This window comes from Melospiza melodia, unplaced genomic scaffold (assembly GCF_035770615.1).
Source record: "Melospiza melodia melodia isolate bMelMel2 unplaced genomic scaffold, bMelMel2.pri scaffold_51, whole genome shotgun sequence".
NCBI classification, from domain to species: Eukaryota; Metazoa; Chordata; class Aves; order Passeriformes; family Passerellidae; genus Melospiza; species Melospiza melodia.
In genome coordinates, this window is record NW_026948797.1 from 3,589,374 (window position 1) to 3,612,611 (window position 23,238).

The 23,238-nt window shown below is 63.4% G+C and overlaps 2 protein-coding genes across 3 annotated transcripts in view; both read left to right on the forward strand.

Moving 5' to 3' along the window:
* Window positions 1-684: 684 nt before the first annotated feature.
* EIF4B (eukaryotic translation initiation factor 4B) lies at window positions 685-12,513 on the forward strand. Of its 2 annotated transcripts, none has more exons than XM_063147812.1 (15): window positions 685-752; window positions 4,169-4,306; window positions 6,247-6,455; window positions 7,490-7,606; window positions 7,800-7,854; window positions 8,024-8,167; window positions 8,564-8,674; window positions 8,840-9,007; window positions 9,655-9,889; window positions 10,287-10,405; window positions 10,484-10,694; window positions 11,266-11,333; window positions 11,604-11,694; window positions 11,790-11,844; window positions 12,325-12,513. In XM_063147812.1, the coding sequence occupies exons 1-15, from the start codon at window positions 740-742 to the stop codon at window positions 12,400-12,402; spliced, it is 1,812 nt and encodes a 603-aa protein (XP_063003882.1). In that variant the 5' UTR covers window positions 685-739; the 3' UTR covers window positions 12,403-12,513. The 2 variants fall into 2 exon arrangements, with proteins under 2 accessions (XP_063003882.1, XP_063003883.1); XM_063147813.1 differs by having other exon boundaries at window positions 11,607-11,694.
* A 3,364-nt stretch (window positions 12,514-15,877) lies between these two features.
* TNS2 (tensin 2) overlaps window positions 15,878-23,238 on the forward strand; it is a 14,608-nt gene continuing 7,247 nt past the window's right edge. The window contains 16 exon segments of the mRNA XM_063147808.1: window positions 15,878-16,017; window positions 16,252-16,364; window positions 16,706-16,743; window positions 16,836-16,874; window positions 17,259-17,412; window positions 17,833-18,061; window positions 18,605-18,753; window positions 19,674-19,700; window positions 19,703-19,849; window positions 20,278-20,341; window positions 20,586-20,682; window positions 21,253-21,364; window positions 21,444-21,504; window positions 22,061-22,127; window positions 22,484-22,501; window positions 22,503-22,675. Of these exon segments, the coding sequence (XP_063003878.1) occupies window positions 15,878-16,017; window positions 16,252-16,364; window positions 16,706-16,743; window positions 16,836-16,874; window positions 17,259-17,412; window positions 17,833-18,061; window positions 18,605-18,753; window positions 19,674-19,700; window positions 19,703-19,849; window positions 20,278-20,341; window positions 20,586-20,682; window positions 21,253-21,364; window positions 21,444-21,504; window positions 22,061-22,127; window positions 22,484-22,501; window positions 22,503-22,675 (1,628 nt within the window).

Below are 23,238 nucleotides of genomic sequence, written 5' to 3' on the forward strand. Positions count from 1 at the left end.
CGGGGCTTCTGCTGTCGGGGGTCCCAGTGACGGGGAATCCCGGGGGTGTCAGTGCCCAGGGGTCCCTGTGTCCCGGGCTCTGGGGAGTGACGGGATCGGCGCGTCTCGGTGTCCGCGCTGTCGGTGCTCGAGAGTTCCGAGCAGCCCGGGTGGTGCCTGGGGCGCCGGGAGCTGTCGGTGTCGGCCGGTGCCCGGGGGTGTCAGTGCCGGAGGTCCCAGGGGTGTCAGTGCCGGTGCCCGGGGGTGTCAGTGCCGGGAGTTCCGGGGGTGTCAGTGCCGGAGGTCCCAGGGGTGTCAGTGCCGGGAGTTCCGGGGGTGTCGGCCGGTGCCCGGGGGTGTCAGTGCCGGTGCCCGGGGGTGTCAGTGCCGGTGCCCGGGGGTGTCAGTGCCGGTGCCCGGGCTGTCAGTGCCGGTGCCCGGGGGTGTCAGTGCCGGCGCCCGGGGGTGTCAGTGCCGGCGCCCGGGGGTGTCGGCCGGTGCCGGGGCTGTCAGTGCCGGTGCCCGGGGCTGTCAGTGCCGGTGCCCGGGGGTGTCAGTGCCGGTGCCCGGGGGTGTCGGCCGGTGCCGGGGGGGTCCCAGGGGTCTCTCCCCCTCCGGCCCCTCCCCCTCAGAACCAGCCGGCCCCAAGCCCCGCCCCGACCACGCCCCCGGACTTTGCCCCGCCCCCTGAGAGGGCGCGACGCTCGTGGTCACGTGACGCCGCCATCCGGGTCCTTTGCCTTCTCTGCCTCGTCCCAACATGGCGGCCCCAGGTGAGCGCTGCGCCGCGGGCCCGGGCCCCGCCGGCCCGCGTGGAGCTCCGCGGACACTGATGGCGGCACCGATGGCGGCCGCGGGGCTGCTCCGAGCACCGCCGCTTCCGGAGATGGTGGTGGGGAGGAGGCGGTGGCGGGAAAAGCGGGGGAAGCGGCGGGAAAACCGAACCCCCCCCCCCTTCCTCCTCCGCCGCGTCCCCTCAGGGCGGGCGCGCGCCCTTCCCCCCCCTCCCGCCGCTTCCCATTGGCGGGGGTGCGCGCGCGGCCTGTGATTGACGCGCGCGCGCCGGGCCCCCCTAACACCCCCCCGTCTCCCATTGGCGGGGGCGCGCGCGCCCGGCCGGTGATTGACGTGCGTGCGCCCAGCCGGTGATTGACGTGCGCGCGCCGGGCGCGGCCCGGCGCGTGCGCGCGGAAGGGGGGGAGGGGGCGACGCGCCCACGTGGCCGCGAACGGGGGGGTCGGAGGGGCCCCGGTACCGGGAGTTCGGGGGGAGAGGTGGGATCAGGCTCCCCCCCCCTCTATTTGCTCGTAGGGGCTTCACCGGGACCCCCTTCCCGGGCCTCTCCCCTCCATTCCCAATCCCGCAGCATCTCCCGGGATCCCCGGCTCTGCTTGGAGCGGGAGGTGGGTCCCGGTACCGGGGTGAGCTCGGGGGTTGGAAGGTGCCCCCACCCCGCCTGGATCCGTCCCTGTCCCGCCTTTCCCTGGGCCTCAGGTGCTGCCCGCATTGCCAGCCCTGTCCCCGGCTGGTTCCCTGCGCGAGGTCGGGTCGCCCTGGGGCAGCTCTGAGCCGCTCCTGCATCCCAGGCTGGGATTCCCGCAGGAGTCCAGGAACGGCCCCACACTTCCCTGAAATCCACAGTGGGGAGGGAATGATGGACTGGGAGAAGACGAAGCCATCCCGGGGTCTAACACACCACCGCCCTCTCCCAGTTCCCTTGGGGAAACACTGCTGGTGGTGGTGCTCTCCATGCTGGATTTCCATGGAATAACACATTTCCAGGCCATTCTATGAGCAATCCGACCTCCATCCTTTTTATCCTCGTTAAAGCCCTTTGGTTGATTCATTAATTATTATTATCTCTGGTCAGGGATATCTGACTAGAAGCTCTGGCCATCCAAAAATTCATGATCTCTCCTTTAAAAAAAAAGAGGGGAATGTTTTTCCAAGCCTTTCCTTTTCATGTCCTTGAAACCCATCAGTTTTGCTTCCCCTGGGACCCCTATTGACCTCCCCAAAACCTGATGGGGGAACGAGCTGACTCCACCATTTCTCTGGGGCTCCAGCCCCCCTGGCTCCACCCAGAGGGATTTTTCCTAGCAAATGCAGCAATTTTTGCCAGGAAAGGTCCCAGATCCAGCGGCAGAGCCACATGAGGGCAGCAGTTCCTCCCAGAGGGAGGGAATTGTGAATCCAAAGCCACCTTCCAGGAAATGCCCCGGTTTTCCAGGAGTGTCACAGCTTGTGCCTGGGTGTGTCCCCAGAGGGAGTGGGATGGGGACAATGTTTCCAGTGGGAATAACAAATTAAGGGGGCTGAGGGGTGGCTCCTGGCCCCTTGTATGTCCCCTCCCAGTGGCTCCTGTCCAGTTCTGGTGTCTCATGTCCAGCTCCTCATATCCCATCCCATGTCCCATCTTGTGTTCTATCCTGTCACTTCTGTCCCCTCTTGGCTCCTCCTGTGCTGCCTCCTGTCCCATCCCAGTTCCTCATATCCCATCCTGGTGCCCCACATCCGTTCCTGGTTCCTTCTGTCCCGTCCTGGTGGCTCCTGTCCCACCCTGATGCTCTCATGGCCCATCCCAGCCCCTCCTGTCTCTCAGTGCCATATTCCATGCAAGTGCCTGTGTCCCATCCTGTGTCCCCTCCCAGTGCCTTCTGTCCCTTCTCAGTACCTCATGTCCCATTTGTGTCCCATCCTGGTGCCTCATGTCCCATCCCACTGGCTGCTGTCACATCTTGGTGGCTTCTGTCCTCTCTCAACTCCTTGTGTCCTATCCTGACACCTCCTGTCCCCTCCCAGTGGCTGCTGTCCCATCCTGGTGCTCTGTGTTCCATCCTAGCACTTCCTATCTCATCCTGGTGCCTTTTGTCCCATTTCATGTCCCCTCCTGGCACCTCATGTCCCATCCCAGTGGCTCCTGTCCTGTTCCAGCTCATCCCATCCCATCCTCATCATCCCATGTCCCCATCTGTCACCTTGTGTCCCATCCCAGGTCCTCCTGTCCCATCCTGGTGCTCCATGTCCTCCTCTACTGTTTCCTCCTGGCTCCTGCTGTCCTGTCTCATGTCCCTTCCCGGTGGCTCCTGTCCCATCCCAGCTCCTCCCATTCCATCCCAATGTCCCACGTCCCATCCTGGTGTCCCCAGTCCCATCCCAATGTCCCATGTCCCATCCTGTCACCTTGTGCTCCATCCCAAGGCCTCGTGTCCCAACCTGGTGTCTTCTGTCCCATCCCATTGTCTCCTGTCCTATATCCTGGTGCCTCGTGTTCCATGTCAGCTCCTCGTGTCCCATCCCAATGCCCCATGTCCCATTCTGGTGTCCCCAGTCCCATCCCAGTGTCCCATGTCCCATTCTGGTGTCCCCAGTCCCATTCCAGTGTCCCATGTCCCATTCTGGTGTCCCATGTTCCATTCTGGTGTCCCCAGTCCCATTCCCGTGTCCCCAGTTTCATCCCAGTGTCCCATGTTCCATTCTGGTGTCCCCAGTCCCATCCCAGTGTCCCATGTCCCATTCCCGTGTCCCCAGTTTCATCCCAGTGTCCCCAGTCCCATCCCAGTGTCCCATGTCCCATTCTGGTGTCCCCAGTTTCATCCCAGTGTCCCATGTCCCATTCTGGTGTCCCCAGTCCCATCCCAGTGTCCCCATGTCCCATTCTGGTGTCCCCAGTCCCATCCCAGTGTCCCCAGTCCCATCCCAGTGTCCCCAGTCCCATCCCAGTGTCCCATGTCCCATTCTGGTGTCCCCAGTCCCATCCCAGTGTCTCGTGTCCTACATCCTGGCGCCTCACATTCCATGTCAGCTCCTCATGTCCCGATTCCCATCTCTGTGCCCCATGTCCCACCCTGCTGTCCCCAGTCCCATTTTTCCAGTGTCCTGTGTCCCACCCCAGTGTCCCCTGTCCCCTCTGCCCCCTCTGTTCCTGTCCCTGCTCTCATTCCCCCTATTCCCACTCTTTTTCTGACCCATTCCTGCTCTCATTCCCTCCTGCCCCAGCTCCCATTCCCACACATTTCTGCTCCCGTTCCCACCATTCCCACTCTGATTCCATTCTCATTCCCTCTCTGTCTTGCCATTCCCACTGTCATTCCCACCCTTTCCATTCCCACTCCCACCCTTTCCCTGCTCATTCCCCGTGCCCCGCTCGGGTTCCCGCTCTGATCCGTGTCTCCGCTCGCTCCCGCAGCGGCAGCGAAGAAGAAGCCAAAGAAGGGGAAGACGCTGACGCTGACGGATTTCCTGGCCGAGGATGGGGGGGGCGGGGGGGGCCCCACCTACATCCCCAAACCTGTGAGCTGGGCCGACGAGACCGACGACCTGGAAGGTGAGCGTGGCCTTCCTGGAGCCTGGCTGGCATTCCCAGCTCTGGGGCTGGCCTTCCCAGCCCCCAGTGCCAGGATGGCATTCCCAGCTCTGGGGCTGGCATTCACAGCCCCCCGTGCCAGGATGGCATTCCCAGCCCCCAGTGCCAGGATGGCATTCCTGGAGCCAGGACAGCATTCCCAGCTCTGGGGTTGGCATTCCCAGCCCCAAGTGCCAGGATGGCATTCCCAGCTCTGGGGCTGGCATTCCCAGCCCCCAGTGCCAGGATGGCATTCCCAGCCCCCAGTGCCAGGATGGCATTCCTGGAGCCAGGATGGCATTCCCAGCTCTGGGGCTGGCATTCCCAGCCCCAAGTGCCAGGATGGCATTCCCAGCTCCCAGAGCCAGGATTGGCATTCCTGGAGCCAGGATGGCATTCCCAGCTCTGGGGTTGGCATTCCCAGCCCCCAGTGCCAGGATGGCATTCCCAGCTCTGGGGTTGGCATTCACAGCCCCCAGTGCCAGGATGGCATTCCCAGCTCTGGGGTTGGCATTCCCAGCCCCAAGTGCCAGGATGGCATTCCCAGCTCCCAGAGCCAGGATTGGCATTCCTGGAGCCAGGATGGCATTCCCAGCTCTGGGGTTGGCATTCCCAGCCCCCAGTGCCAGGATGGCATTCCCAGCTCTGGGGTTGGCCTTCCCAGCCCCAAGTGCCAGGATGGCATTCCCAGCTCTGGGGTTGGCATTCCCAGCCCCCAGTGCCAGGATGGCATTCCCAGCTCTGGGGTTGGCATTCTCAGCCCCAAGTACCAGGATGGCATTCCTGGAGCCAGGATGGCATTCCCAGCCCCCAGTGCCATCCCAGCTCTGGGGCTGGCATTCCCAGCCCCCAGTGCCAGGATGGCATTCCTGGAGCCAGGATGGCATTCCCAGCTCTGGGGTTGGCATTCTCAGCCTCCAGAGCAGCATCCCCAGAGCCAGGATGAGAATGGTATTCCTGGAGCTAGGATGGCATTCTCAGCTCTGGGGTTGGCATTCACAGCCCCCAGTGCCAGGATGGCATTCCTGGAGCCAGGACAGCATTCCCAGCTCTGGGGTTGGCATTCCCAGCCCTCTGTGCCAGGGTGGCATTCCCAGCTCTGGGGTTGGCATTCTCAGCCCCCAGAGCAGCATCCCCAGAGCCAGGATGGCATCCCCAGAGCCAGGATGAGAATGGTATTCCTGGAGCCAGGATGGCATTCCCACCTCTGGGATTTACATTCCCAGCCCCCAGAGCAGTATTTCTGGAGCCAGGATAGCATTTTTAATCCCCAGAGTGGCATTTTCAGCTCTGGGATTGGCATTCCCAGTCCTAGAAGCAGTATTCCCAGAGCTGGAGCAGCATTCTCAATCCCTGGGCACCATTCTGAGCTCTGAGGTTGGCATTCCCAGCTTCCAGACTGTCATTCCCAGCTCCTGGAACATAATTCCTGCCTTCCAGATTGGAAGGCTCCAGGATTGGCATTCCTAGCTGCCAGTGGCATCCATAACTGGAAAAATCCGCTGGCTGTTCGGTTTTTGGGGAATAATGAAGCTGGGAGAGCCATGCAAGTTTTCCTTAGGGATGAGACTCAGTGTGCAGCCAGCTGGGGGAGCAGCAGTGGGATATTGAGGTTTTGGGGACTGGATTCACCAGAGCTTCCCACTGGAATCCAAGCTGGAATGAATCCTGGAAAGCCACTCATGGGATTGCCTGTCCCTGCCTCGGGTGCTCTGGGTGGCCTCGGGGCACCTTTTCCGAGGCTTTACCGGTGCTGCCAGCAGTTGCCTCCGGGTGCCTCCGTATGACTCCGGTTTCTTCCCGCTGCCTCTGTCTGGGTGGGCTGTGGGGTGGTTGCTGCCCTGGCCAGCTCGGGGTGGCCGCGGTCGGCTGCCGCTGGCTCTGGCCGCGTGGCTGTGCCCACACCCCGGCTTTCCCCGCAGTCTCCACCACGTGGCACAGCAATGACGACGACGTTTACCGGGCGCCTCCGATCGACCGCTCCATCCTTCCCACGGCGCCGCGCGCCGCCCGCGAGCCCAACATCGACAGAAGCCGCCTCCCCAAATCCCCTCCGTACACGGCATTCCTGGGAAACCTGCCCTACGATGTCACCGAAGAGTCCATTAAGGATTTCTTTCGAGGACTTAATGTGAGTGACGTTCCAGAGGGCAGAAATGCTGCCCTTTCTCTACCAGGCACCCGTATTCCATTGCCATGGGGTGTTTCCCTGGGATGTGGGTGTCTGTAGGTTGATCCTGAGAGAATCCCTTGATTCCCCAGCCATGGATCAGCCATTCCCGCTCATCTAGTGGGATTGAGGAGCCTCCAGTGGGGGAATTTCCCTGTGGAATCGGGTGGAGGGGTGGGGCAGGGTAGGGCAGCTGGTTTGCTCCCAGGTGGAAAGAAAACAGCATCAGGAACCTCATGGATCACACAGAGGTGTTGAAAACCACAAATTGGGAAAAACCAAGTTTATTCCCATTGGAACCTATTGTGCTTTTCCCTCTCCAGCTCCACATCTGACCTTGGCCTTCCTCATTCCTTTTCTCTGTTTCTTGGCATTTGTCATCCTTTAAATATAATTCCATGCATGTGTTGTGGATTCTCCTTTGGTCCAAGCAAGATCTTGGCTTTGCAAGAGGTTTCCCATCAGGAAATCCATCCCAGAAAAATCCAAGGGATGCTTTGGGGACCCCATGACCCCCTAAGATGTCATTAAGGAATGTGGCTCCTGACATTTCCCAGGGCTCCGATCAGGAATAAGCAAGGAGCTCCCACACTTTGGGAGCCAGAATCTAGGGAAAGGAGGTTGTGGGCTACCCAGTGTCCACGTGGAACTTGTGCGGGACACATCCAGGGCTGGTTTTCCTCTGGGATGAGCTTTGAGATGGCTCCTGCTTCCCTGAACCCACGGAGGAGCCTGCAGAGCATACCCAGCCCTTCCCATTGTTCCCAGTTCAGCTGCCAGAGCTGGGATTCTCTTCCCAGTCCCTCAATCCAAAAATGTTGGAAAGTTCTGCAGTGTTTAGGGCGGGACCCGTCTTCCTCCTCATGCACGAGGAACCCCCTCAATCCCTCGATACCCATGAGTTGCTCCATCCCAGATCCTGCCACCCTTGCACATTCCCCTTTGGAAGCCAAGATCCTGAGGTGAGCTTCCCTCTGCCTTCCCTCCCTTGGCAGATCAGCGCCGTGCGGCTCCCGCGGGAACCCACCAACCCCGAGAGGTTGAAAGGTTTCGGATACGCGGAATTCGAGGATATTGATTCTCTGTTCCAGGCCCTGAGCCTCAATGAAGAGGTGAGTCCAATCCCAGTTTCCAAGAGCTCGTCCTAGGGCCTAAAGGGGCTCCAAGGACCTGGAGAAGGGTTTGGATACGGGCCTGGAGTGGTGGGAAAAGGGCAAATGGCTTCCAGCTGGAAGAGGGGAGGGTCAGGTGGGATATGGGGAGGGAATTCCCAGCCCAGCACTCACTTCCCACTGTTGTTCCCAGTCTTTAGGAAACAGAAGGATACGAGTGGATGTGGCAGATCAAGCTCAGGATAAAGGTGAGCGTCCAGCTGAAGACATGGATCAGGCAGGGTAGGGATTCAGGGAGAGTGGCCGAGGGCCCAGCCCTGACCCTGCCCTGTTTCCTTCCTTCCCTTTTAATCTTGATTCCCTTTCCCACTCCTTTTGCCTCTCCTTGTCCCTGTCCGTGTCCCTGGCTCCTGGCAGACCGGGATGATCGCTGCTTCGGCAGAGACCGGGATCGCTTCCGGGACTCAGAGCGGTTCGAGAGCGACTGGCGCGCGCGTCCGGCTGCTCCCGACGCCTTCGACGACTACCCCCCGCGCCGGGGCGACGATGGATTCGGGGACAGTGAGTGAAGAGAACGGGCCCAGCCTTCCAGGCGCTCCCTCCTTCCCCTGTGTCCCAAGATCTAGGGGCACCTGACGCTGCTCAGCCTGAGATTAGGAACCACCTGAGCTCATTCCCACCCCGAGGTTGTTCATTCCCATCTGGTCCTCATTCATTCCCAGAACTCAGTCCCACCCTGAGCTTGTTCATTCCCCATTTGGAGCTCATTTGTTCTCAGCTCTCATTCCAACTCCAAGCTCATTCATTCCCAAAACTCTTCATTCCCACCTGAGCTCATTCCCAGTTTGTAAGGACGAATGGGGCCTCCTGCTTTCCCATATATGGAGCAGTATTGGGATTTTCCTCCTTTCTCGTGGAATCTGTGCCTATCCCAGTAAAACCCCATCCTGCTTCCAGGATATCGTGATCGCTACGATGACCGGTATCGGGACGGGCCACGGCGGGACATGGATCGTGGTTTTGGGAGCCGGGATCGCTACGACGACCGCAGCAGGGATTACGACCGAGGTGGGAATTCCCAAGGGTTTTCACGGGCAGAGAGTGGGAGCAAGACCCCCCCCCCGCCATGGCCAGCGAGTAACTGGGAATCCCCCAAATTCCCAAACTGTTGTCACTGGGAATGTGGGCTGCATTATCCCTAGTGACTCTCAGATGATCTGTCTCCTTCCCCAGGCTATGATTCCCGAATAGGCAGCGGCCGGAGAGCCTTTGGAAGTGGGTACCGCCGGGACGATGACTACCGTGGCTATGAGGATCGCTATGACCGGCGGGATGACCGGATGGATCGGTGGAATTCCCGGGATGATTACGGCCGGGATGACTTCCGCCGTGAGGACAGAGGTGGGGTGGGACTAGAGCTGTTCCTTTGGGAATGGTTAGATATGATGGGAAGGATCCCGTGGAAAAGGTGGGAGCAATAGGGAGTGGTCCCTTAGGAATGGTGGGATATGATGGGAATGATCCCGTGGAAAAGGTGGGAGCAATGGGGAGTGGTCCCTTGGGAAAGGTTGGATATGATGGGAATGATCCCGTGGAAAAGATGAGAGCAATAGGAAGTCATCCCTTGGGAAAGGTGAGATATGGTGGGAATGATCCTGTGGGAAAGGTGGGAGCAATAGGGAGTGGTCCCTTAGGAATGGTGGGATATGATGGGAATGATCCCGTGGAAAAGGTGGCAGCAATAGGGAGTGGTCCCTTAGGAATGGTGGGATATGATGGGAATGATCCCTTGGAAAGGATGGGATGGGGGGAGAAGGGTCTCTTGAGAAAAGCAGAATGGTACAGGAATGGTCCCTCAAGAAAGGTGGGTTAGGATGGAAATGCTCCCATGAGAAAGTGAGAGAGTGAGAATGATCCCTTGGGAAGGGTGGGCTGGGGAAGGGGATGATTCCTTGGGAATGGCAGGATGGGACAGGGATTGTGCTGTCAGTCCCAGCACTGTTGCAGGTGGGATCAATGCCCACCATGATCTCCCGGCTCGTTCCCAGGTCCCACCCAGAGACCGAAGCTCAACCTGAAGCCCCGGAGTGCTCCCAAGGAAGAGGAAACTTCAGCAGCTCCCGCTGCCCAGTCCAGCCGGGCTGCTTCCATCTTCGGGGGGGCCAAGCCTGTGGATACAGCGGCTCGGGAGCGGGAGGTGGAGGAGCGGCTCCAGAAGGAGCAGGAAAAGCTCCAGCGGCAGCTGGAGGACGACAAGAGGATTGACAGACGGCCCCGGGAAAGGTGGGAATGGTGCCTTGGGAAAGAGGGAATGGGATGGGGATGGTCATTTGGGAAAGGTGGGAAGGGCTGGGAGTTGTCTTTTGGGAAACATGGGATGGGTAAGGGATGATCGCTTGGTAGTGATGGGATGGACAAAGAATGATCCCACCCAAAAGGTGAGGGGATATGGAATGGTTTCTTGGGAAAGGGGGGAATGGGCGGGGAATGATCCCTCAGGAAAATCGGGGCTGATCCCCACAGAGAGACGGGCAGGACAGGGAATGGTCCCCATGGAAAAGCGGGATGGGTGGCAATGATCCTTGGAAGTGGTTCGGGTCGGATGATGTTCGTCCTATGGGAAAGGTGGGGTGGGGCAGCCCTTTCCCAGTCCCCTGATCCTGTTTCCACCCTGTCCCAGGCATCCAAGCTGGCGAAGCGAGGAGAACCAGGAGCGATCCCGGACAGGCAGCGAATCCTCCCAGAGCGGCCCCGCGGGACCCCCGGGAACGTCCACGGGCTCCGGCCCCACCGGCCGGAGTGAGTCGGGGTCCGGGGCGGCCGCGGCGCCCAGCCCGGGGCAGCCAGTGGCTGCCACACAGCTTTGTGTCCCCCCAGCCACACGGAGGAGGGAGAGCGAGAAATCCCTGGAAAATGAGCCCCTAGGAAAAGAGGAGGAGCCGCCCTCACCGCCCCCCAAGTCCCGGGAGGAGAAGCCGAAGGTGATGCCGGCGCCGCCTCCCAAGGAGAACGCCTGGATGAAGCGGAGCAGCCAGAACCCCCCCGGCAATTCCCAGAGCTCTGACTCGGAGCAAGCCTCCCCAACCAGGTGAGTGTCCCGGGAAGGAGTGGCCTGGGGGGTGCTTTTCCAGCCCAAAGCATTCCATGGCTCCCTGCTTTTCCCTAGTGGAGGACCCCAAGGGCTGGGAGTAGGGGACCCTGACATTCCCAGGGATGATCCTGTAGTGCATCTCAACATTTCTGCTGCCTATCCCAACCTTTCTAAGGCCCATCCCAACATCCCTGTATCACAGAGATGTTCCTGTGCACCATCCCAGTGTTCCTGTGACCCATTCCATGGAGTCACTGGCACATCCCAACATTCCTGTGGCCCGGGAATGCTCCTGCCACACATCCCAATATTACCGTGCCAGATCCCCATGTTCTGTGGTGCATCCCAGCACTCCTGCAGCCCATGGAGGCTCTTCTGTTCATCCCAACCTTCCTGGGCTCCATCCCAGCATTCTTGTGCCCAATCCCAACTTTCTGTGGCTCGGGGATGTTCCTGTGCTCCACCCCAACATTCCCAGGCCCTATCCCATCATTCCTCCATGTCCCTGGAATGGGGCCATTCCAGGGACCCCCCCCCGATGCCTCTCCCCCCTTTTCTGTCTCCCCAGTGGGGGCCCCTCTGGCCCCACCCCCCCTGGAGATGATGGGGGCGCCCCCAGGACCCCCCAGAGGAGAGGTGAGAATGGGAGGAGGGGATTGGGAAGGCTCAGGGTTGGTTTTGGGGATTTGGGGAAGTCTTGGGAGCACTTGTGGAGCTCAGAAGGTGTTTGGGGGATTTTAGGGGAGCTTGCGGGGGGCTCGGGGGGAGGTTGGTATCGGGATCTGGGAGGGTTGAGGCATTTTTTGGGGGGTTTTAAAGGGGATTGGGGGGGGTTCCAGGGATGTTGAGGCCTTGCTGGGGGGCTCAGGGGGTTCTGGGGGCTGTGACCCCCCCACCCTTTCCCAGCAGAGGAGCTGAAGCCTGAAGGGGGTCGGGAGAGCAGCTCCAAGGGCCGGAGCTGCAGCCGTGGCCCTGCAGGAATGGGGGACCCTGAGAGGTGAGACCCCCACCCCGAAACCCCTCAGGAGCCAGGGAACCCCCCCTGGGCACACGGAATTTTCCAGAAATTGACCTCTGACCTCTGCTCCTTAGGAGGGACCCCCGGAAGGAGCACGAGCCAAAGAAACTGGAGGAGAACCCCCTCTCTGTAAGGATCCAGGGGGACCCCCCTCAAATCCTGGGTTTGGGGGGTTTGGGGAATCTCACCATAACTGATGCCCCATGCCGCCAGCTACCAGCAGGGGCTGGGGCCCCCCTTTGGGGTGAGGGAACCCCCAGGGGACTTGGACCTCTCAAATCTCATTTTTTGGGATATTTTGGGAATTTTCTGCTTTACTGTCCCCCTCTCTCTGCCCACGCCCACAGTTCAGCCTTGGGCAGTGTGAAACCCCTTTTGGGGGTGCATGACTCCCTGGGGGTCTTCACCCCATGCAAATCCTGATTTTTTTGGGGGGGGGCTTGGGGAATTTTTTTTCAACAATGAGCCCCTGGCACTCCCAGCTCAACCTCCCCAGCAGTTTTGGGTTTGGGAGGCTGTGACCCTCTGGTTTTGGGATGTGTGAGCCCCTGGGGAGTTTTATCCCCCTCACATCCCATTTTGGGGAACTTTTCCTGGTTTTTCCTACAGTTCAGCCATGCCAGCAAATATGCCGCGCTCTCCATGGATGGGGAGGATGAAGGTGATGATGAAGAAGGAGCTGAGTAAAAGCTTCCTCCCCCTCCTCCTCCTCCTCAGCTGCCACGGGAACCTCCGGAGATTCCCAAAAATCCCAACCTTGATCCAGGCGAGACGGAAATAAAGCCTAAAACTCATCAATTCCCTCAGCTACAGCTTCTTAAATCCCAAAAAAAAAAAAAAAACCACCATGAACGAATGGGAATCACCCCAAAATCAGCACAGGGGGCGGGAGGAGTAATTCCAAGAGTTTTCTTGAAAGAAAAGCCCCCCCCTCTGTGTTTTTCATGGAATAAGGGGTGAGGAAGAGCTGGCCTTCCTCCCACCCCCTCCTCACTGGAGCCCCTCCAAAACAGGGACTGGGAGGCATCCAATCCCCCCTCCTGGGATCCCCCTCTGCCCCCCATTTTCCTCACCTCTGGAATGTTGATTTCCCCCTGGACACCTTCATCATCCTCCTGCTCACAGGTGTCCCCCCCCAGTTCCCCCACCCAATTTTTGGGATGCAAACCCTGCCCTTTACAGAGGAAAACCTGGATTTCCACCCCAGAACCTCAAGATACTCTGAGATTTTGGGATTTGGGGTGGGCTGTAAAAATGTGTAAAAAGAACCTTCCCAGAGGTTTTGGGAGGTCCTGGGGGAGTCTTGGGGTTCTCCCCCAGGCTGGGGGCTGTTTGTTTTCTCCAATAAAATGAGCTGAAAAAGGTCAGAAAGGCCCCAAATCCTTCTGCCCTACTCCTCCCCACCTTGGAGGGGAGCGGGGCAGTTCCCAAAGCCCCCCAGGGGGAATTTCCTGTCCTCACGTTGGTGTTCCTTTCTCTGGGCTTCTTTTCCCTTCTTGCATCCTTCTCTCCCCTCATTCCGTCTTTCCTCCTCCTTCCTCATCCTTCTTCATTCCTTCTTTCTTCCTGCCTTTTCTCCTCCTCCATCCTCCTCCTTCCTTCCATCCTCTCCTGCTCTTCCCCCCTTTCCTCTTCCACTTATTTATTCCTCCTCTCCATCATTCCATCTCCTACTTCTCCTTCAACTTCCTCTTCCCACCTCATTTTCTTCCTCCTCTTTCCTTCTTTTTCCTTCTTCCTCCTTCCCTCTGTCCTTCCTCCCGTTCTTCCTTCTTCCTCCTTCGCTTTTCTCCTCCTTCCGTCTTCTTCCTCCTCATCCCTATTTCTTCATCCTCTTCCTCTCCTTTTTCCTTCTTCCTCCTTCACCTTCATCCCGATCCTTCCTTCCATTCCTCCTCCGCCCCCGTTAATTAGCGGTGATTAATTGGGGACGCGGGCACAGCCCCGAGCCCTGGGATGCCGCCCCCCCCCCCCCGGCCCTTCCTCTTTCCCGGCTCTTCCCAACCGCTGGAATGCTGGAACCGCCTCCCCCACCGCTGGAATGCGCCCCCCCCCCGGCGGCTCCAGCCCCACAAAGGGGGGTCTGTCCTGGCCGGGATGGGGGCGGGGGGAGGACCCCAAGGGCCGGGAGAAGGGGACCCGAACCGGCCCCTCAATCCGCGCTGTGCCTCGAAAACCTCAACCCCGAATCCTCTTCTTGCACCCCCAAAAGCCCCTCCCCAGTTCCCCTCCTGAGCCCCAATCCCCTCCCGGCACCCCAACGCCCCCTGCACAACAGCCCGCACTCGAAACCGGCCCTGCACCCCAAAACCTTCTTTGCACCCCAAATCCTCTCCTCCTTCAATAACCCCCACCCCAACGCCCCCCTTGAAAGGAGCCCACCAATTCCTCCCCTTGAAAGGAGCTCCCCCCCGCAGGGGCCTCGCCCGGGAGGGGTTTGGGGTCCCTGCACCCCCTGGGGAGCCCAGCCCGAGACTCTGGGGTCCCTTGAGCCCCCCCGAACCAACATCCCCTGGCCCGAGTTTAGGGGTCGCATGGGGCTGAGGATCCCCTTTCCCACCTAGCCTGGGGGTTCCTTGTGGGGGTCTCAGCCTCCCCCTCCTCCTTGACTTTGGGGGTCCCCATGGAGCGGGTCAGCCCCCGCTTTCCCCCCGCGTTTGGGGGTCCCCGGGGCCCGCGGGAGCGGATTAACGGGGGGCCGGTGGGAGGAGGAGGAGGAGGATGAAGAGGAAGGGGCGGGGGCAGCGCTAGGAAGGTGCCGGGGGGGCTGGGGAGGAAATTTGGGGGATCCTGCAAGTGAGAAAGGGGGAAACTGAGGCACCGTCAGCAGAGGGAGGTGTCACCCCGCGTGTCGCCCCTGTGTCCCTCCTGTTGTGTCCCCTGTGATCCTCCCGGTGTCCCTCCCGTGTCCCCCCGGGTATCTCCTCTGCGTGTCTCCCGGCGTCCCCTCCTCGGCTCCCCCATGTCCCTCCCGGTGTCCCCTCCCCGTGGCCACACGTGTCGTTCCCGTGTCGTCCCCCCCGTGTCCCCCCCGTGTCCGTGTCCCCCCCCGGCACGGGAAGCGGCTCCGGGCTCGCGGAAACGGCCCCTCCCCGCGCGCCTTCGGCCACGGAGCCGCTGGCGGGACCCGCGGGGAGCCCCGAGAGCCCCCGGCAGTGCCTGGGACCCCCCGAGGTCCCCGCGGAGCCCCCCATGAAGCCCCCCGGGGCCGTGGGGACGCTGCTGCGCGCGCTCGGCCGCCGCGATGGCCCCGACACGGTAGGAGCGGGGGGGGGGGGGGTCCTGCGGAGGGTGGGGACCCCTCGGCCGGGAAGGGGGGGTTGGGGGCGGGGGGATCCCCCCGTGGCGCCCCCGCTCCAGCCGCCCCCTCCCCACGCGTGACGCTGGGTGACCTCGGGACGGGGGGGGGGGGGGGGGGGAAATTCGAGTCTGACCCTCCCCCCGCCGCCCCTCCCCATATTTTCCCACGCTCACCCCTCACCTCCACTTTCCCTTTCCCCCCATTCTCCCCCATTTCCCCCCATTTTCCCACTTTTCCCCACTTTTTCCCGTTTTTCCGACGCCCCTCCCTCCCCGTCCCACGCCCCCCCCCCCCCGCTGCCCCCTCCCCCCGCACACGCTCCCACGCCCCTCCCCCTCCGTGGGAACGGCGGGGTCGTCCCAGGGGTCGCCGCTTCCTGGGCTGGTCCGGCCCCGCTTCCTGCGGGACGCGCTGTCCGTGGCCCGCGGCCAGAGGGGCCGGGGGGGACACGGGGGGACACGCGGGACGACACCGGGGGGGGGGGACACTGGGGGACACGGGTGGGACATGAGCGACATAGGAGGGACACGAGAGAGAGCGGGGTTGCCACGGAGGGAGCGGGAATTCCGGGAGGGACAAGCGGGGACGTGGGGGGGGGGCACGGGGAGTGACATGTGGGACACGAGGGGCTCACGGAAGGGACATGGAGACACGGAGGTGGCGCAGGGACGACGTGGGGGGGACAGGGAGCGGGATGCGAGAGAGGACACAGGGGAGGACGGGGGGGGACACGGGGGAATATTGGGGGGGACAAGAGGGGGACATGGTGGGGACACATGCGGGGACGCGTGTGGCGCCATGGAGGGGACGCGGGTGACACGGAGGAGACGCGGAGCGGTCAGTGGGAAGTCATGAGGGAACATGGGGGACAGAAGGAGGGACACGGGTGACGCCGAGGGGACACGGGGGTGGCACCTGGGGACGCGTGAGGGGTCAGAGGAGGACGGGGATTATGCAGGGGGCGACACGGGGGGACACGGAGGCGACACGATGGGAACTGGGTGGGACTGGGGGCCGTATACGGGGGCGTCACCGAGGGGACCCGGGGAGGACGCGGGGGGTTCACAAAAGAGACACCGAGGGTGACAAGGGGGAGGACGCGAGAGGTGACATCGGGGGGGACAAAAATGGGATCCGGGAGGGTCATGGGGTGACACGGAATTGACGCGGGAGGTCGTGGCAGTGGCACGGGGAGGACGCGGGGGACAAGCGGTGACGCCCCCGTGTCCCCCCAGCCGAGGCCGTCCCCAGCCGCCCCCCACGCGTTCCGCGAGCGGAGCCTGGCGCCGGGGGGCGCCCTGCGGGGGCTGCGGGACCCCCCTGGGACCCCACGGGCTCGTGTGCAGAGGTGACACCCCCGGGACACCCCCGGGACACCCCCGGGACACCCCGAGGGGCTGGATGGGGGGGTGGGGGGGGTTACTGGGGCCAGTGGAGCACTGGGGCAGTTCCGGGGGGCACTGGGAGCACTGGGGGGGCACTGGGGGCAGTGGGGGGGGGCACTGGGCAGTTCCGGGGGCACTGGGAGGGCACTGGGGAGTCACTGGGAGCACTGGGGGGTTCCGTGGGCGGTTACTGGGGATACTGGGAGGTTGCTGCGGCAGCGGAGGGTGGTGGTGGGGGATACTGGGGATACTGGGGGTCCTGGGGGGTCCCCGGGGGTCTCTGATGTCGCCGTTGTCCCTCCAGTTTGCAAAATCGCCGCCCACAAGAGATGTGAGAGCAAGGTACGGGCGGGGGGCGGGGGCGTCACTCAAGGGCGGGGGGGCCCTTTTGGGGCTGGGGTCCCCTTTGGGACAATCCCCGTGTCCTCCTCCAGGTGACGTCACCGTGCCAACCTCTGCCCCCGCCTGAGCTGGTAAGTGGGGGGGGGGGGGGGGGGGCGACCTCCCCAAAGCCTCCGGGCAGGACCCCCGAGACCCCCCAAATCCCCCTCAAGACCCCCGGACCCCTCGGACACCACCCGAACTCCCGATGCACCCCCGGGCAGGACCCCCCGAACTCCCCTCGGGACCCCCAAACTCCCCAGGCAGAATCAGGGACCCCACGGAAGGGCCGAAACCCCCCCAAGCCCCCCGAGCAGGAGACGGGACCCCCCCTCGGGAGCCCCGAACACCCGTGTCAGCCCCGGCACCCCGATATTCCCGCTGAACCACCCCGAATCCCCCTCGGGACCCCCCCGGGCAGGGCGCTGCCCCCTGCCCGGTGCTCGGGCCCCCCAGACCCCGCTGTGCCCCCGCAGAGGCGGAACACGGCCCCGGTGCGGGCGCAGCGAGCGCGTGGTGAGACCCCCGAGACCCCCGGAACCCCAAAACCTCCGAAACCCCAAAATCCCCGGAAACCCGAGACCCCGGAACCCCCAAACCCCGGAACCCCCAAACCCCCGGAACCCCAAAGCCCCCGGAACCCCAAAACCCCGGATCCCCGAGACCCCCGGAACCCCGAAACCTCCGAAACCCCAAAATCCCCGGAACCCCGAGACCCCGGAACCCCCCAAACCCTCGGAACCCCCAAAACCTCGGGAACCCCAAAACCCGCGGAACCCCAAACCCCCCGGACTCACTGACCCCCCCGTGACCCCCAATCCCTCCCTGTATCCCCAACAACCCCCCCGGGACTCCCAAGCCCCCCCGACCCTCCCCAGGAGTTGGGGACCCCCGGACCTCTCCCACCCCCGCCATCCCCAGTGACCCTGCGGTGTTTTGGGGACCCCTCTGACACCCCCTTGGCCCCCTCTTACCCATCCCTGACCCCTCCCGACCCCTCTCATGTTTTGGGGACCTCCCTGCCCCTCCCCGTGTTATGGGACACCCCAGGTCCCCCCGACCCTCCCGTGATTCCCTCGACCCCTCTCTATTTTGGGGACCCCCTCCTTTGCCCCCCCTTCCTCACCCCCGTGTTTGGGGACGGCCTTTGGCTCCCCCCGTGCTTTGGGACCCCCCCTGACCCCCTTTTGCCCCCCCCCCCCCCTCGTTTTTGGGGCTCCCCCGGGACCCTCCAGGGCTCCTCGCTCGACAGCGCCCCCCAGCGGAGCACCCTGCCCAGGTACGGGGTTTGGGCTGCTGGAGGGGGCTGGGGGGATTGGGGGCGATCCCAAAAGGTTTTTGGGGTGCTGAGGGAGGGGTCTGAGAGAATTTGGGGGGATCCCAAAAGGTTTTGGGGTGCTGGGGGGAGGAATTTTGGGCGATCCCAAGAGGTTTTTGGGGTGCTGGGAGGGGTCTCGGGGGTGTCGGGGAATCTGGGGGGGATCCCAAGATGTTTTGGGGTACTGGGAAGGGGTCTGGGCGAATTTGGGGGCGATCCCAAGAGGTTCTGGGGTGCTGGGGGGTGGTCTGGGGGAATTTTGGGCGATCCCAAGAGGTTTTGGGGTGCTGGGAGGGGTCTCGGGGGGGGGTCGGGGAATCTGGGGGGGGGATCCCAAGATGTTTTGGAGTGCTGGGGGGTCCCGGGGAGGGTTGGGGTGCTGGGGGGGGGGGATTTGGGGCGCCGAGGGTCAGATCCCCCCGTGGGTCGGGGGGTTCTGGAGGTGCCCTCCCCCGCCCTGAGCCGCTGCTCCCCCCCAGGACCCCCCGCGCCCCCAGCCCCGAGGCCGCGCCCCCCCCCCCCGCTGGACCTGGCGTTCGTCACCGAGCGGATCCTGAGCGTGGCGCTGCCGGGGGGCGAGGGGGGGCCCGGGGGGCACCTGCGGCACCTGGCGCGGCTGCTGGGGGCGCGGCACGGCCCCAACTACACCGTGAGCGGGGGGCACCGGGGGGGCCACCGGGGGGGCACCGGGGGACAGCTGGGGCTGCTGCGGGGCAACCGGGGGGGCACCTGGGGCTTTCTGAGGGGTAACTGAGGCTGCTTGGGGGGGTACTGGGGCTGCCTGGGGGGCAGCTGGAACTGCTGGGGGGGCAACTGGGGCAACAGCTGGGGCAGCTGGGTTGGCAGCTGGGGCTACTGGGGCAACAACTGGAGCAAATGCGGCTGCTGGGGGGGCAACTGAGGCAGCGGGGACAACGGCTGGGACATCTGGGAGGGCTCTGGGGGCACTGGGGGGGTCGAGAGGGGTGGGGGGGGATAGGGCACGGGGGAGCCGGGGGTGGTGGGGGGCGGGATCTGGGGGTTCCAGGGCAGTTTTGGGGCGCTCCCGGCGGCTCGAGCTGCCCCCGAGCCCGCGGTGCCCCCGCAGATCTTCAAATGAACCCAAAGTGAGGGGGGGTCTGGGGGTCCCGCGGGGTTGGGGGGTGCTGGGGCAGGTCCCGTGGGGTTGGGGGACGGGTGGGGGTTCCCTGGGGGGTTGCGGGGGTCTCCGGGAGTGGAGCTGGGGTCTCGGGGGCCTCCCGGTGGCTTCAGGGTGTCCCGCGGTGTTTGGGGTGTCCCGTGGGGTTCGGGGTGTCCCGTAGGGTTTGGGGTGTCCCGGTGGGTTTGGGTCTCCTCGCGGTGTTTGGGGTGTCCCGTAGGGTTTGGGGTGCCCCCGGTGGGTTCGGGGTGCCCCCGGTGGGTTCGGGGTGTCCCGGTGGGTTTGGGGTGTCCCGTAGGGTTTGGGGTCTCCTCGCGGTGTTTGGGGTGTCCCGTAGGGTTTGGGGTGCCCCCGGTGGGTTCGGGGTGCCCCCGGTGGGTTCGGGGTGTCCCAGTGGGTTCGGGGTGCCGGCTCTGAGCCCCCCCCCCCCCCCAGGTTCTGGATTTCGGTGGCCGGAGCTGCTCGCCCCCCCCTGGAGCTGCTCTGCTCCGTCTGCAAAGCGCTCGAGGGGTGTCTGGGGGGGCACCCCCGCAACGTGGCCGTGCTGCTCTGCAAGGTGGGGCCGGGGCGGGGGCTGGGGAACGGGGAGGGGCACGGGGGGGGCACTGGGGGTCCCTGGGATGCGCTCGGGACTGGGGCGGCATTGGGGGGGGGGCACTGGAGGCACTGGAGGCACTGGGGGGAACACTGGGAGGGCACTGGGGGGCGGGGGGGGCACTGGGAGGCAATGGGGGGAACACTGGAGGGGCACTGAGTGGGCACTGGGGGTCCCTGGGATGCGCTCGGGACTGGGGGGGTCACTGGGAGGCACTGGGAAGGGGCATTGGGGGGCAGGGAGGGGCACTGGGGGTCCCTGGGAGGCAATGGGGGGAACACTGAGCGGGCACTGGGGGGGCTCTGGGGGTCCCTGGGATGCGCTCAGGACTGCGGGGGGCACTGGGTGGTGCTGGGGGAGACTCTGGAGACACTCGGGGGTGCCCTCGGGGCCATGGCGGGGGGGACTGGGGGTTCTGGGGGTCCTCACCCGTCCCGTCCCCAGGCAGCAAGGCCCCGGTCGGGGTGGTCGTGGGGGCGTTTCTGCACTACAGCGACGTGTGGGGCAGGTGAGGGGGGCCGGGGGTCTTTGGGGGGGGCTGGTGGGGGTTTATAGGCGGAAATGGGGGGTTGGGGGGCAGGCGGGGGTCCCGGGAGGGCTCATGGGGGAGTGAGCGGTGTCCTGGGGGGGTAAAGGGGCCGTGGGGGGGATTGGGGCTGTGGAGAAAACGTGCGGGGTTTGGGGGAGGATTGGGGTCCCGGGGGGGGCCGCGGAGGCTTTGGGGGAACCTCACCCCCCTTTTGTGCCCCCAGCCCCGAGCAGGCGCTGAACGCGCTGAGCATGAGGAGATTCTGCGAGGAGAAACTGGGGGGGGTCCTGCAGCCCTCCCAGCGCAGGTGGGGGTCTGGGGTTTGGGGGTCCTGGGGGAGGCCATGGCGGGATTTGGGGCGTTTGGGGGAGTTTGGGGTGTTTTGGGGTGATTTGGGGTGTTTGGGGGTGATGTGGGGTGATTTGGGGTGATTTGGGGTGTTTTGGGGGTGATTTGGGCTGTTTTGGGGGTGATTTGGGCAATGGTTTTTGGAGTAGTTTTGAGGGGTTTTGGGAGGTGTTTTGGGGGTGATTTGGGGTGTTTTGGGGGTGATGTGGGGTGTTTTGGGGTGTTTTGGGGGTGATTTGGGGCAATGGTTTTTTGGGGTAGTTTTGAGGGGTTTTGGGGGGTGTTTTGGGGTGGTTTTCGGGGCGTTTCTTCGGGTGATTTTTGGGTGCTTTTGGGATGGCTTTTAGTGTTCTAGGGGTAACTTCTGGTGTGGTTTAGGGTGATTTTTGGGATGGTTTTGGGTGATTCTTAGGGCTGTTTTGGGGTGGTTTTGAGGTTCTTTTTGGCGTGGTTTCAGTTGGTGTTTGGGCTCGTTTCGAGGGATTTTTGGCACGGTTTTTGGCGGTTTTGGGGTCCACCCGTTCCCCCCCCCGTCCCCCCAGGTACACGGAGGATTTTGGGCGCTGCTCTCGGGGCGGCTCCGCCTGAACAGCTCCCCCCAGTTCCTGCACCACGTCCTGCTGCCCCCCCTGCCCGCCTACGACCCCCCCGACGGTCAGTGTGGGGTGGGGGGGGAGGACCCCGGCAGCCCCCCAGGGCCGCCAATAATCCCCCCGTGCTCCCCCCCCCCCAGGTTGCCGCCCCTTCCTCAAGATCTACCAATCGCTGCAGCTCGTCTACACCTCGGGGGTCTAGTGAGTGACCCCCCCCCCAAACCTGACCTCCCCTGCACCTCGGGGGGTCCCGGAGCCTCCCAAACCTCGCCCCCACCCCGCCGTGCCCATCCCCCGCCCCTCCCATCCCCCACTGTGTCCGTTTGGGGGTCCTGGGGCGCCCCCAAAGCTCAGAGCCCCGCTCCCCAACCTGCCCAGCACACCCCACACACCCCCCCACCTTTGAGGGGTGCAGGGGCTCCCCCAGTTTCCCCCAGTGCTCTGTGGATGCTGAGATTTCAGGGGGTACCCGCAATCCTGGCACACCCCCCCAAAATGATTGCCCAAACGTGCCCCCCCAAAACCCTCACCCTCTAATGCTCCCCCAAAATGATTGCCCCAAACGTGCCCCCCCAAAACCCTCACCCTCTAATGCTCCCCCAAAATGATTGCCCAAACGTGCCCCCCCGAACCCTCACCCTCTAATGCTCCCCCAAAATGATTGCCCCAAACGTGCCCCCCTGAACCACGCCCCACCAATGCCCCCCCTTTCCCCGCGGCTCCCCAAACCCTGACACCCCCCCCCCTTTTCCCGCAGCCCCCCCGCCTCGCAGTCTCTCTGTGTCACCCTGGAACCGGCGCTGCTGCTCAAGGGCGATGTGATGGTGAGGGGGGGGCCCGCGGGGAGGGGGGACCCCCGCCCTCTGTGTGCGACCGCCGCCCATTGTGTGCGCCCCCCCGCCTCTGTGTGCGCCCCCCGCCCATTGTGTGCGACCCCCGCCCATTGTGTGCGACCCCTCCCCACTGTGTGCGACCCCCCCCACTGTGTGCGACCCCCCCCACTGTGTGCGCCCCCCGCCCATTGTGTGCGACCCCCGCCCTCTGTGTGCGCCCCCCGCCCATTGTGTGCGACCCCCCCCCACTGTGTGCGACCCCTCCCCACTGTGTGCGACCCCCCCCCACTGTGTGCGCCCCCCACTCCCCTGTGCGCCCCCCGCCCACCTGTGCCACTCCCCCCCAGGTGCGCTGTTACCACCGGCGGCGGGGGGGGGCGCGAGGCGGTTTTTGGGGTTCAGTTCCACACGGGGACCCTGCGCGGGCCCCGCCTGAGGCTGCGCCGGGACGAGCTGGACCTGGCCTGGCAAGGTGGGGGCACGGGGGGGCACGGGCCGGGAGAGCCGGGGGGCTGCGGGGGCGCGGGAGGACGGGGGGGGTTTGGGGGTGCTCGGGGGGCTCGGGATTAGGGTTGGGGTTGGGGTTGGGTTGGGGTTGGGCTGGGTTGGGTTGGGTTAGGGTTAGGGTTGGGTTAGGGTTAGGGTTTAGTCATTGGGTTAGGATTAGGGTTAAGGTTGGTTTTGGGTTAGGGTTTAGGGTTAGGGTTTAGTCATTAGGTTAGGGTTAGGGTTAGGGTTTGGGTTAGGGTTAGGGTTAAGGTTTGGCTTAGGGTTAGGCTTAAGGTTTAGTCATTGGGTTAGTATTAGGGTTAAGGTTGGTTTCGGGTTAGGGTTTAGTGTTAGGGTTAGGGTTTAGTCATTGGGTTAGGGTTAGAGTTAGAGTTAGGGTTAGGGTTAGGGTTAGGGTTTGGGTTCGGGTTAGGCTTAAGGTTTAGTCATTGGGTTGGGTTAGGGTTAGAGTTAGGATTAGGGTTGGGTTAGGGTTAGAGTTGAGTTAGGGTTAGGGTTTAGTCATTGGGTTAGTATTAGGGTTAAGGTTGGTTTCGGGTTAGGGTTTAGTGTTAGGGTTAGAGTTGGGTTAGGGTTTAGTCATTGGGTTAGA

Excerpts from the sequence above, each read along its gene's own strand:
- EIF4B (XM_063147812.1), top strand. Across the intron at positions 4,307-6,246 it reads CGAGACCGACGACCTGGAAG|TCTCCACCACGTGGCACAGC; the intron begins GTGAGCGTGGCC and ends CTTTCCCCGCAG. Across the intron at positions 10,406-10,483 it reads CTCCGGCCCCACCGGCCGGA|CCACACGGAGGAGGGAGAGC; the intron begins GTGAGTCGGGGT and ends GTGTCCCCCCAG.